The sequence below is a fragment of the Schistocerca gregaria genome, chromosome 4, assembly GCF_023897955.1.
Source record: "Schistocerca gregaria isolate iqSchGreg1 chromosome 4, iqSchGreg1.2, whole genome shotgun sequence".
In the NCBI taxonomy this organism is placed as follows: domain Eukaryota; kingdom Metazoa; phylum Arthropoda; class Insecta; order Orthoptera; family Acrididae; genus Schistocerca; species Schistocerca gregaria.
Genome location: NC_064923.1, coordinates 564,727,059 through 564,741,619, shown reverse-complemented (window position 1 = coordinate 564,741,619; position 14,561 = coordinate 564,727,059). Strand labels below are relative to the sequence as shown.

The window sequence follows — 14,561 nt, the reverse complement described above, 5'->3', positions numbered from 1 at the left end:
CAATCTCATTGACTACAGGCTCCACTGGTACTGACTCGTGACTCGGATGCCTCAGAGTTACATTCAACAATGCACTCTGACCAAAGTTTCTTCCAAGCACAAGGGAGAGTTTTCTTGGTAACACCTTTCTACATCTTTTCAATCATCTTGACACAAACAATGTGTGTCTGAGAGAGAGATTGGTAGCTCCAGTCAACTCAAAGCAGTGTTTGAAGAGTGCTTTAGTGTCGAGCTTCTTAAAGTTAGAAATAATCTACTAGTAATGGAGTGGTGTTGGGAGGCAGAAATTGGATTTTAATGAATTGAAATTCTTCAAGGAGGTGGTCTTGTAGGCCTGGAGAACGGACAGGAGCGTTGTCCATAACAAGCAAGACATGCAGTATTGTTAAGGCTTTCGTGGCCACTTGTTGACAAACTGCCTATTGGCTTCTGTCTCGGGTTCTTCGGCCGACGTTCACCTAATGATTTTTCTGAGCTCACTACCGGCAATGGAGGGTGAAACTTTGACAATGCCAGCCACTCGTGCTGGCGAAATGTCAGAAAAATCATTAGATGAACATCGGCCGAAGAAGACATGCAGCGACAGATTCATCTCAAGGAAATATTTTTTCACCGGAGGACCAAACAGTTCATTGATCCAATCACAAAAAACGATCATGTGTCATGCCATCCTTGTTGATAGACATCCATATCACATTTAACCTGCTCTTCTGGACATCTTGAAGGCTCATAGAGTTTCTAAACGGTAAACAAGCAGTGGTTTAATTTTCAAATTTCAGCTTGCATTTGCACAGAATAGCAGTGTGAGACGTCCTTTCATTGGCTTGTGATTGGGCATTGCATTCTTCTCTGCTTCAGTAAGGGTACACTTCATCTTCTTTTTCCAGAAAAGACCCATCTTACCACAATCAAAAATCCGTTGCTGCAGATAACCCTTCATTGGAATCTATGAGCATCTTGTTGAAGTTGCAGACGAAGTTTTGTGCTGCTTTTGTGTTGGAGCTGGCTGCTTCACCATGCCTCCAATGCTGTGGGTGCCGGTTCTTCCCTTAAAGTTCTCAAACCATGCGTACCTTCCCTTAAGCACTGCTTCAGCCACTGATGATCCTGACGTTGTCTTAACAGGGTTGGTGAAAATCATTTTTGCTTTCTCGCAAATAATGTTCTAATTAATAGTGTCACCTTGTAATTGCTTTTCATTTAGCCATATAAGAAACAACCTTTCGACATCGTCTAGAATGAAACTTCCTGGCAGATTAAAACTGTGTGCCAGGCCGAGACTCGAACTCGGGACCTTTGCCTTTTGCGGGCAAGTGCTCTACCAACTGAGCTACCCAAGCATGACTCACGCTCCGTTCTCACAGCTTCACTTCTGCCAGTACCTCGTCTCCTACCTTCCAAACTTTACAGAAGCTCTCCTGCGAACCAGGAATATCAAACCATTGTTTAGATGCTCTTGTCACTCCTTTTGAAGTGTATATCTCCTTATTCCTGTCCTTGTTCTTGAGGATAGTGCAAATAGTTGTAGATCAATTGTATGTGCATACTAAATTGACAACACTTACAGCATGTTTGTGTTTCTTCAATAAGTTTATATTTCATTTCTAAGGTAATTTTCTTTCTCTTATGGTAGTTTAATAAAATTTGCAGACAAAAATACACTGTGTGAATACAAGTTTAGAAAAATGTGTGCTCACAAGCTAAGAAAGAGTGCTAAACCCAGACTGCAGTATGTACTAAAGACATCGTACATATGTTGCTGCTGACAATGAAAGGTGTTCATAGTGTTGAACTTTTCCCCTGCTACATGTGAGTGGCTGGTGATGTTGCACTAAATTGTTGTCACTCTCTATGTGAAACATCACTTGTGGAGTGATTTTTTTTCCCTTCACATTATGTGAGGTGCTCATTAAGTGAGATTCCACTGTACTTACAAAAAGTGTGTAAGACATTGTAGACTGCCCAGCATCATTGACCCCCTCCCCCACTCTTCAGTTTCTTCCCAGTTCAGCAGAAAAATCCAAAACCTAATTACAAACTGATGCACATGAAATTAAATTTGGATTCAAACTAGCCATCAGAATTAAAACATGGGTCAAGATTTGAAAAGGCAGGTTCTTTTGAGGTGCAGTGTGGCAGGAGGAGGAAAGCAATTGATCAAACATCTGTAGATGATGTCGCCACAGCATTGCTGGACAGGGTCAAGCAGTGGTGTGCAAATGTGCAGTGTATAGGAAAAGGACATGCCTGTGAGCACAGTGCATAAAATGCTATGAAATATCCTGCATTGCTATCCATATAAAATCACCTGTGTTCAGTACTTGTTTCCTGCTAACCTGCCAGTAAAACAAAATGTTTGCTCTAGATTTTAATGGTCACATGGAAGTGGCCGTGAACGGCCACGGAACATTCTGTGGACATACGAAGCCCATTTATGTCTCAAAGGACATGTCAATATGCAGAATTGCAAATATGGGCACACACTTCAAGGTACCATTGGAAATGCGACTATGTACTGTGGGTGATGGCATTGTTTATCAGAGGACCGTATTTTTTCAAAGTGATGAGTCCTGTGAGTCCTGTTACCTGTACCATCACTGGTATATACTGCGAGACTCTTTTGCACACCATCACCATCACCATCATCATCATCATCATTCCAGCCCTTCAACACTGTAGCTGTCTGTTTAGGATAATTTTTATGCAAGTTGGCACTCCTTTGCACATTGCACGGCCAGTGAAGTGGCTGCTGCAGAAGCATTTCGGAAATGCTAGAATTATCAGCCATCATTTCCATAGAGCCTGATAGTTGCGATCACTTGATCTTAATCTGTGTGACTTTTGGCTGTGTGGTTATCTGAAAGATGTTGGGTTTAGTGCTCCGCTGTGAGTGTAGCTGAGTTGATGGCATGCATTGCACAATGTATCCTGAATGTAACCCCTGAGACACTCTGATCTGTAGTGGAACATGCTGTTTCTCAGTTTCAACTTGGGGCAGAAAATAGCGAACAGCATACTGAATGTATCTTGCGCCAATCTCATGACAGTTAGAAACCAATGTTAATTTGCTTTGTATGCAGTTTTTGGTCCCAGGACCATGAAAAACTAATGTCATTTTGCTTTTTTTGGCCTCACGACAATTAAAAACTGATTTTTCCACCTGATGTGATATGACCTTGGTGGATGGGCTTACGTAACAGTGCTATAACTGGTTGCTGCTGAATTTGTGCAGTCATGCACGGCATGGATGGTGTAATGTGAAATTCAAACCATAGCTGTCATATTGTAATTCATGTGTCATTTGTAATTGGCCCCATTACATTAAGACACTTACACTGCCATCTCTTGGTAAAATTTTGATTTCTTTTTTCTAAAGACTTGTCCTTTGTGTTAAGAATATGCTATTCAAATTTGACTTCATTCTGAGCAGAGGTTTTCTTTCTACACCATTTGAAAACTGGAACTTTAGTTGTAGGCACCCTGTATGTTAACAACAATGATTCATGTTTTCAAGCATTATTAATATTGTCTGTGTGTATATGTATGTAATTTGATAAATGATCCTTTTTTTGTTTTCTTGTTTCAGATGTCATTGCATATGTGGAAGTGCGGTCTGGTGGTGATAACAGATCTATGGGAGTCAAAGATCAGTTACAGAGGCTTGGTGCAGTAGTTTCGGACACATTTTCAGATGAAGTACGTAAATTCTTATTATTAGGTGGTGATGTTTGTTTACCATTTTGTAAAGCAGTTAAAAAAACAGACTATGTAATGTGGTTTTGCATCATCACAAAAGCTGAAAAGCACAGGGCTATTTGTCTTGAGTTTGTGAAACGTGATAAGACCACCACATTTTCTGTGTATTTTACTAATTTTCTTTTCAAAATGCACCAGTGTCTTCCAAACTATTTTAGACTGTAAATTCGAGTAGAAACTTTCATCAGTTTAAGTTCTTTGTTGTTATTTCTACCTACTACAGAGACAGTCTGTAAAAGGAAGCTGTCAAAATAACTACTCAGAACAGCAAACTGGATGCTTTAGAGTCATGTGACAATCACACACTTTGCAGAACTGGATGAATAATTACAAATGTCATCCACCACCCCCTTATTCACCCATCTGACATACCTGAGGACAACAAAAGAGATGGGGTCTTACAGTGAATTGATGACTGTTGTTCTGCAGTCTGGGACAGGTGGGTGACACAGGAAAGGTTCAAGTCTTGACCATCAGAAGTGAACCTAGCAGCCTTTCAGATAGCTAGAGCAAAGGTTCGGCAAACATTTAAAGCAATAGAAAGAAGTTATGGCAAAAGTTTTTAAATTTGATAGTTTGTTCCACTGTGTCCACAAGAGTATGAGAGTCAGTTGGGGTTGATTTGGAAAGTAAGGATACAAGTACATTAGTTGCCATTCAGTGATAAGTGCCTTTGTTTCTATCCAAGAAATAAATTTCAATCAACCTATACAGTTTTAATTTAATCACAGCCTGTCCAACAGGCTATGAGCCCAGAGAAAATGTGTTAATTTACTATAGAAATTTTTTTTCTTTACGTCAATCAAGGCTCCAGAGCGCGTTCAATTATATTGAGGGTTTTACTTGGAAAATGAAAGGGTAAGAGATGGAATTAACAAAGCTTTTCAGTCTCCAAAAATTTCATGGAGTTAATTTTTAGTTATGGAAGTATCAAATAGAATGTACCTTTAGAGCTGAGAAATTGCTAGACATTGTTCACGGAAGTAAAGTAAGGCCAATTGAAGGTACAGATGCACAGAACTACTTGTGGGATGAGTTTAATGCAAAAACAATGCCTTTTATTTTGTCTGGTATGGAACTGTCATGCTGTGTTCTACAACAAATGGTATGTGGAATTGGTTTAAGACAATTCATGAGCAGCGAGTGTTGAAACAATAATTCTTCAAATATAAGATGCTGTCCTGTCATGCTATTGCACGACATAACATTAACGCAGCCTCTTGCAGGTGTTGGTGAACAGTAGACAAGAGTGCCAAAATTTTAGATGGACTTCCATCAAAATATGGTTAATTTGTTACAGCTTGGGACTTAGGTGACGAAAGCAGGCAGACTTTTGGCAATTTAACAGCAAGGTCACTGAAAGAAGAGAAATGTTTCTCACAGAATGAAGAAATAGCAGCTGCATTTGTAGCTCTAGATGGTAGCCACAAAAAGAACCAAGGTCAGGGTCAATGTTTCCAAAGTAATTTAAGTGAACAAAAAGAGTGTTGAGTACTGTTATTGTCATAAGAAAAGTCATTATAAGACTGAGTATAAGAAAAGAATGACAAAATTGTCAAGAGAAAGTCAAGACCCTAAACATCAAGCTCTGGGTGCAGAATCAGGAATATTTGGCTACAAATTGTGATAATGTTTGGTTTGCTGATAGCAGTGCATCAAAACATGTGACCTCACACAAGGAATGGTTTTTAATTCTTAAACTAGTAGGGGAAGTTCGAAATTCCTGTTCACATTGGAGATAATTCAGTTGTCTATGCGATGGCATTGGACCAGTGAAGTTAAATGCACTAGTAAATGGTGTATGGGAACCTCGCCCACTGGGGGAGACATACTATGTATTTGGTCGGAAAAAATGAAAAATATCTCTTTTCTTTAGGAACAGTAATAAGATTGAAGTATTTGGAGAGAGGCTAGTGGCAACTGATTTAAAAAATCAATGTTACAGAATGTTATTTTGTATGGGGAAAATGTGGAACAAGCAAGAAAATTTGAGATTGGGACACGAAAATTTGAAGAAAATGGCTGGCCGTGGTTTTTATTCCAGAGATAAAATCAAATGCATTAAATAAGTACTTCTTCATGTCAGTATGATAAACTGCATAGGAAGGGATTTAGATAAAGTTTTCAGACTCGTGCCTGTGGTCCAGGAGAATTTATTCATGCTTATGTATGTGGAAGGATGCTATACACATAGTTAGATGGTGTTAACCATATTGTTATTTTCAAAGATGACTGTATTTCATATAGGTTTGTGTTCTTTCGTAAGAACATAAGTAGTGGGATGGCAATCAAGGAATAAGCTTATGTTATTGGGACTGCTAATGGGACAGAATTTGTTAATGGTAAACTTCATTCATCGCAAGGAGACTGGTATTGTCCATGAAAGCATACACAAAAGAGCAGAATGGTAAAGTTGAACATGAAATCAGATTGGTTGTGGAAAGTGCTCACAGAATGCATCTTGATTCTGGTCAACATGGCAGTGTATACACTGCATCACTTGAAAGCCTAATTGTAATGAGGTGCCTTAAGAGAAAACAACATTAAAGTATATGAGGAGAGCTAGTGCTGAATGTGTTATGCCTACTCCCAAATGGCCATGATCCAAATTTCAAAGTAAATTGAGGATGATGGTAATGGTTGCTTACAATGGTTACAGTAAAAATTATAGGCTGTATGGTCGTGTAACAAAGAAGAAAACTGTTTCACGAGACTTGGTTTTCAATGGAAATGTTACAATGTGTCCTACAGAACTCAGGCCAAACAACATTATATACGAGTGCAAGTTCCTGACAGAAGCAGAGGCAAAATAAGTTCAATGACCTTTTCAAAATGAAAAGGATTTTCTGCAAGATAGAGGACTCTGTTACTGAGAGGTGGGTCAGTTAGGGGTGATTCAAAGAAATTTTTATGAACTTTGCCCTCCAGTTTGCTTCCAAACTTTCATGGCTTATGCAAGCTGCACATTGTCAGGAAGGTGATGACATCTGGAAACTCTGAGAAGTGATGCACAGTAATGAAAGATGAAACATCTTCATTGTTGCTAAATAAGACCCAGAATTTAGTGGATCTATCTCCAGATTGCCAGACTTAATTGTAGGTGGATTCACAAAATGAAACGTAAGCCAGCTGGTAGCTTAATGAGGTATAAATCTAGAATATTTGCAGATGGTTATTCTCAGAAATATGGACTTGATTATGGAGAAACTTTTTCCCCTGTTGTTCAGTATGAATTAACTTGTATTCTTTGGCTTTGGCAGGATTGTATGATATGGACAGGAAGCAGTTTGTGGTGGAAACCATGTTTCTCAATGGTGATTTGCGAGATGATTTATTCATGAAACAGCCTGAAGGTTTCATTAGTGAAAACGCAAATTAAACAAAAGCCTTTATGGGCTGAAGCAGACTCCTTGGTGTTGAAATCAAAAATTTGTTCAGTTTATTAATTTTTTTTTTAATTTCAAATTGCTTAATTCAGATGACTGGTTTCATGTTCAAGTTGATGGCCAAAAAGTATTTTTGGCTTTTTTTAAATAAATGCATTAATTATAAGTAAATCAATAGCAACTATAAATAAAATACTTGAAGAAATCAAAACTCATTTTGAAATTGTGGCTGACAAACTCACTCACTCTGTAGGAAACTCATTTTGAAATTGTGGCTGACAAACTCACTCACTATGTAGGATTGGCAATCAAGCAAGACAAAGAAAGTAAAGCACTGTTTATCTGCTAAGAGGGCAGCAATTAGTTGCCCCTTAGAAAAATTGAGCATAAATAACTGCAAGTCCTACACAACACTCACTGATTGCAGTTTAAACTTGCATTTAGGACAGTACACAGTAAATGATGATAAGAATCTATGGAAAATGTTCTATTTCATGAGGCTGTAGGTGGTTTGATGTTTGCTGCCATAGTGACAAGACATGATCTAATGTTTTCTGCCAGCCAAGCAAGTTATTTCCTTAACAATGCTGCACATGAGTGTAGAACTGCTGTTAAATGCAGCCTAAAGTATCTTCAGGGTACAAGAGACAATGGTGCTATATGTACAGTGGCAATAAACTTAAACTTCTTGTGTGACCAGGTGTTTATTTTGCTAGAGATGTTGATACTTGTCAGTGTACTGACTGGTGGACCTGTTACACGGACACCGTGCAGGCAAAATGTGTTGCCAGATCTGTGACGAGTATGTTGCAGCATCTGTAAAAATTGCTGAAATCACCTGGCTTTGTACATTCTTACAGGGGCTTGGAGTTAATGTAGAGCAATCAGCACCACTCTCTGTGGATAACAAAAGTGCATTTCAATTAATGAGAATCAATGAACATTACAAAAGGACTCAACATATCGATACAAAGCTCAATTATGCTTATGAAAAAATAAATGATGGTTCTGTTCTTATCTCTTATGTTAAATTAGAAGGTTAGTTGGCAGACAAATTTACAAAACCACTATCAAAAGAAAAGTTGTAAATCATAATCAACTGTGTCTCTGAAATCAACACATGAGTGGGAGTGTTGAGTAGCATAGCTTTTAATACTGTTTACTTGTGCGTGCGTGTGTGCTTGCACGCATGTGTGCAATATAATGTCTTTGTACATCTCAGGTTTTATTATCTTTGCCCCTTCTGACCACCACACAATCTTTTATTCCTTTACATACATTTGTATCATTTTTTACTAAATGTTCTGTGTCTTGAGCTTTAATTGCCTTAATTTTTATCCAAGAAATAAATCTCATTTTTCATATGCTGTTTTAATTTATTTACAGCCTGTCCAACAGCTTAACCACTCTTTCTTCTTATGAGAGCTAAAATTTGCCCCATTTATAGTGAAGAACACATTTCCTCACTCTAGGAGTATTCTTTGTGACATACTGCTGCAGCTGCGTGCCAATTATAATAACTTTGTAACTGACGTTTCACTGAGTCGAGTAATGGGTCATATTGTTTTCCTATGCCAGAGTTGTCTAATTGAAGGTTTCTTTTAGAAACAAAACCTCATAGATGCCTTTTTTTTAAACCCAAGGGAAAGTGTACAACAATAGATGGAGGAGCAGTATCTAAACATTTTTTACAACTGGGAATGCTATTGGCTGCTTCTTGCTTTTCAGGGTCCTTCCCTGATGAACAATATTAAAGACATATTGTGAATTACCTTCTAAGGTCATTTTATTGTGTATAATTATCCCCTTCTGTAAAATAGTTTGTGTTCTACTTTTGTCATTGGTATAGAAATTATTTTGTCCACCCTAAAGAGACATGTTGCATGTTCCTCTTGCTGTTGTCTTCGGTCTGGAGACTGGTTTGATGCAGCTCTCCACACTACTCTATCCTGTGCAATCCTCTTTGTTCCTGAAAAACTACTACAACCTACATCCTTATGAACCTGATGTTCCTCATATCTGGCTACTATTTTTAATCTTTTACTCATTCTTTACTATTGGAATCTCTTGTTGTCAACTTCAAGTGATGCTTGAGAAGTTGGAGGAACAAGGGAAAACATTACACTACCCCTTCTTATTTGTGCCCAAGTACAACAACTCAGTGTCTTAACACTGGCAAAACCACACAAATCAGGAAGCTGTTTTGGTAACACAGAATCTTTCTTACAAACTGCGTATTAAAATACTTCAGTAGACTGTGTTTTTTTTTTTTAAAAAAAGATAGTATGAGATACTGTTCTTCAGCAGGACAAACATTATACAGTTCAGTGCAAGGAGTGTGTTTGAAAGATTTCTGACCTGTAACTGATGAAAGTTCATAAATGAACACACATGCGGCTGTATACAGCTGACTTTTTTTTGTCCCCTTCCCTTCCCTTGAGTTAGTCATGACTGATTTTATGCTGCTCTTAATGCTAGTGTATCCTGTGCAAGCATCTTCATCTCTGCATAGCTATTGCAACCTACATCTGTTGGAACCTGCTTACTGTAGTGAAGCCAACATTTCCCTTAACAAATTTTCCTCCCCACAGTTGCTCCATTACTACAGATGTATTCAGAATATTAGACTAAATCTTTTTCTCCAAAACTTTACATTTATTACACATTTGCATCTACGTACAGATTATATCCTGTTTGGCATAGTTTTTATTAACTTTTGACATGACATTAAAATGTCATTGTCATGGTACCAGATTTCCTCTAGTTTCTCCATGAGATCTTGTTTGGTGGTTATTGTAAATTTCCTTATCCTCTGTTTCACAGTAGCCCATAAATTACAATTGGGTTCATATCAGGGCTATTCCATGGCCAGGGCAACACTTTCAATTGCTTTTTTCCAAGTTCTTGGAAACACTTTTGCCTTTGTGGCAAGTTGCCCCATCATGCATAAAAATGTCATCTTTATTAGGAAACCACTCATTTATTTGGGGAAAAAGTTACTTTTCAAGGATATCCTTATATTGTTCTTGCCCCATTGTCCCTTCAAACAATGTGTAATCTACCAGGGCCTTTCGCAGAAATCACACTCCAGACCATAACGGAAGTTGGATGCTTCATACATTGCTGCACATGCTTAGCTTTGAACTGTTCTCCAGGTCTTTGCCGAACATACTGGCAGCTTGCCCCATCACTGTGAATACAGCTTCATCACTGAAGTATACCTGAAGCATGTGTACAAAATTGCTAGTTAGAAAAGTTGGGAATAGTGACATAGGAGACCTCAGCAATCCCAAAATTCAAATGTGCATTTCTTCTTTATCAATAAAACATCACAATATCAAGCCAAAACTCCTAACTTTAGAGATCAGACCCACTTAATTTACCGTATCATTGCACATATCTTAGCCCAGTCCTCACTTGTCCACTCCTGATGTTGTTTAGTCCACTGCAGTCTTTTGGTTTTCATGGCAGGTGTGATTTTCTGCTTTTTACTTGGTCGGCATGCCTTTAAACCACATTCAAAAAGCCTCCTCTCACTTTTACAGGTGAAACTTCAATACCCAAACCTTTCAGCTGATGGCTCATGTCTGTAGCATTAAGTTTACGGTTCAGTGTTGCTATATTTGTAAGTCTTCTGATTGTTCTAGAACTGATCTGTCTTTTACATCATTTTCCTTTCCTGTTTGGCTTGTGTTCACCACCTTTCTGCACTGAAAGTTTGATTCTGCTGACAACTGTCTGTGATATTATCATTCTGTCAGTAATTTCTTGCTGTGTATAATGATTTTCAGCAAAAAGTGCTACCACAGCCAAAACTTTCCGAGGTGAAACGTCTTTTGCCTTTCTCATAACCTCACTTTCTTTGGAAACTCCATGATTTATTCCTGTAGCTAAAAACACGCAAGTTCACAAGATACTTGTGATGGCTTGTTAATGTAGCAAGAACTTTATAGAATAAATAACAAGCTGAAGTACACCACAGAAACATAAAACATCACTGTAAACACAGTTTCACAGCATGTACACAGACAACCAGCACCGACATGATTTGGAGGGGAAAATGACTAGCGTTACCAACTGGGAAAAATTCGGTGATTTGTGAGTGGCTTGGAGGGAAAATTTTGTGGCATCAATCAAACCATTAAAACAAATCAATTATTACACTTTTTTTACACCAGAAAACATAAGAGTATAAAAAATAATAGTGTGAACACCTGGAACTAATTTATGAGCATAACATGTTGTCATAGGAGCATTGACATAATCTGTTACCAAAAAATCATCCATAAAATACATCAAAATGGCTTAAGGCCGAAATTGTACAATCGTACAGGAAATAAAGAAAATGGCAGCTGAAGGCTTCAAGAAATCATTCAAAAAATTCATTGCAGATGTCAACCCTACCACATTGAAAATTATCAAAAATAATCATTTAGTTTAATTATTTGAATGTGACGGTAAATTAATGATTCCTTAACACTTTAGGATATGCTCCTTCATCAAATCCTGTCTTGTAAACAAGTTATGCACGAATGTCGTCCATCCCTGACTACCCATCTAATCTTCAACATTCTTCTGTAGTACTACATTTCAAAAGTTCCTGTTGTTTTCTTGTCTGTGCAGTCTATTATACATGTTTCAGTTCCATATAACACTCCACATGAATACTTTCTTTCGTATTAGGTCTTAACGTATTTGTCTCTTTCAGAAAAGTTTTTCTTGCTATTGACAGTCTGCATCTTATATCTTATTTGTTTCTCTGTTATAAGTTATTTTGCTCCCCAAGTCCTGAAACTTGTCTACTAGTTTCAGCATCTCGTTTACTGATGTAAACTCCTCAGCATCTTATGTCATAATTTGACTATGCAATCTCTTCAGCATCTCATGACATAGACTATGCAATCTTGTTTTATTTATTTTCATTCTATAAACTTATCTTAAAGACATTACCCATTCCACTCAACTGGTTTTCCAAGTCATGTGCTATTTCTGACAGAACTAAAATCTCATTAACAAACTTTATACCTTCAGAATTTTAATTATTTTCCAAATTTCTCTTTAGTTTCCTGTACTGCTTGCTCAGTATACCAATGGAATAACACCAGAGACAGACTGTGACTCAGTCTCACTTCCTCCTCAACTACAACTTTGCTTTTATGCTCTATGATTAAATCACAGTCTTGCTTTTGCGTGAGTTGTAAGTAACCTTTCACTGCTTGTATTTTACCTCCAGAATTTCCCTAAGAACATTCCAGTAAACACTGTCAAAATACTTGCTTCAGTGTATTTCAGAGATAAATCTAAGGGTGAACATTGCCTCACACATTTCTATACTTCTACGGAACCCAAACTGATCTTTCCTGATGTGAGATTCCACCAGTTTTTCCCTTCTTCTGTAAAAATATGAAAGTATTTTGAATCCATGACTTTTCTAAACTTTTGTTATGATAATATTCAAATCTCACCGTACCTGCCTTATCCAGAGTTGGAATTCCTGGCTTATTCAGAGATGGAATTATTACATTCTTCTTTGTCTGGCAGTATATCTTGTATGTCAGACGGAACAGTTTTATCATGGTATGTTCTACCGAAGATATTAATAATTCTGAGAAAATGGTGTTTACTCCTGGTGTCTTATTTTGGCTCATATCTTTCAATGCTCCAACAAATTCTTCTTACAGTGTCACACCCCAAGCTCACTTTCATCTTCTTACCTTTCTTTGATAGCAGGTTCAAGTTTGTTTCTGTGTATAGTCCCTCTGTATATTCATCCCAATTTTCAGCCTTTCTTCTTTACTTAGTACTGATTTGCCATCTGAGCTGCTGATGTTGTCACACCTACATCTACATGGTTACTCTGCAATTCACACTTAAGTGCCTGGCAGAAGGTTCATAGAAGCCATTTCATACTAATTCTCTACCATTTACTCTCTAGTGGCATGTAAGAAAAAGGAGTACCAAATATTTCCATTTGATCTCTAATTTCTATTATTTTATTACGATGATCATTTCTCCCTACGTAGGTGGGTGTCAACAAAATATTCAGAAGAGAAATTTGATGAATGAAATTTCATAAATAGATCAGTCTACAAAAAAAAAAAAAAATTGTTTCCTTTGTTTCAGTGACTGCCACCCCAACTCGTGTATCATATTACTGACACTCTCATCCCTATTGCGCGATAACAGGAAACAAGCTGCCCTTCTTTTCACTTTTTCGATGCCCTCCGTCAATCCTGCCTTGCAGGGATCCCACACTGCGCAGCAATATCCCAGTAGAGGATGCACAAGTCTAATGTAGGCTGTCTCTTTAGTTGGTTTGTCGCATCTTCTAAGTGTTCTGCCAACAAAGATCAGTGTTTGTTTCGACTTTGCCACAATATTATCTATGTAGTCTTTCCAATTTAAGTTGCTCGTATTTGTAATTCCAAGGTATTTAGTTGAATTGACAGTCATTAGATTTGTGTGATTTATCATGTACTCGAAATTTATCAGATTTCTTTTAGTACCCATGTGGATGACCTCACACTTTTCTTTTAGTGCCAATTGTTACTTTTCACATCATACAGAAATTCTCTATAGATCATTTTGTAATTAGAAGTGACCATCTGGCGATTTTACTAAACTGTAAATAACAGCGTCATCTGCAATCTATCTAAGGGGGCTGCTCAGATTATCACCTAGATCATTTACGTAAATCAGGAACAGCAGGGGGCCTATGACACTACCTTGCGCAACGCCAGATATTACTTATGTTCTACTCGATGATTTACTGTCTGTCACTACAAACTGTGACCTCTTTGAGAGGAAATCACAAATCCAGTCACACAACTGAGACAATACTCCATATGCATGAATTTGATTAATAGTCACTTGTGAGGAACGGTATCGAAAGCCTTCTGGAAATCTAGGAATATGGAATCGATCTGAGATCCCTTGTTGACAGCACTCATTACTTCATGGGAATAAAGAGCTAGTTGTGTTGCACAAGAACAATATTTTCTGAATCCATATTGGTTATGTATAAATAGGTCATTTTCTTCAAGGTGATTCCTAATGTTTGAGTACAGTATATGCTCAAAAATCCTACTGCCAATTGAGGTAAGTGATATGGGTCTGTAATTCATTGGGTTACTCCTATTTCCTTTCTTGAATATTGGTGTGACCTTCGCTACTTTCCAGTGTTTAGGAACAGACCTTTCGTCAAGTGAGCAGTTATATACGATTGCTAAGAAAGGCGCTATTGTGTCTGCATACTCTGAAAGGAACCTGATTGGTATACCTAAGATATCTTCTTTTATGTCACTCATGCTAACAGCTGTTCTGGTTTCAAATTCTGGAATATTTACTTCGTCTTCTTTCGTGAAGGAATTATGGAAAACTGTATTTCGTAACTTCGCTTTAGTGGAACCATCATTGGTA

The 14,561-nt window shown here is 37.7% G+C and overlaps 1 protein-coding gene and 1 non-coding gene across 7 annotated transcripts in view; one reads left to right on the top strand and one right to left on the bottom strand.

The window, feature by feature from the left end:
* The window catches only part of LOC126267990 (uncharacterized), a 224,314-nt gene that overhangs the window by 88,599 nt on the left and 121,154 nt on the right, over positions 1 to 14,561 (top strand). For all 6 annotated transcript variants that reach the window (XR_007549062.1, XM_049973347.1, XM_049973351.1 and 3 more), the window contains exon 3: positions 3,587 to 3,696. Coding sequence is in view for 5 of the 6 variants with exons in the window: in XM_049973347.1 (XP_049829304.1) it covers positions 3,587 to 3,696 (110 nt within the window). In the remaining variant the exon portion in view is untranslated. The remainder of the gene's footprint in view (positions 1 to 3,586; positions 3,697 to 14,561) is intronic.
* Trnal-caa (transfer RNA leucine (anticodon CAA)) lies at positions 1,267 to 1,341 on the bottom strand. The gene has a single exon. It is a non-coding gene; the product is annotated as a tRNA-Leu (tRNA).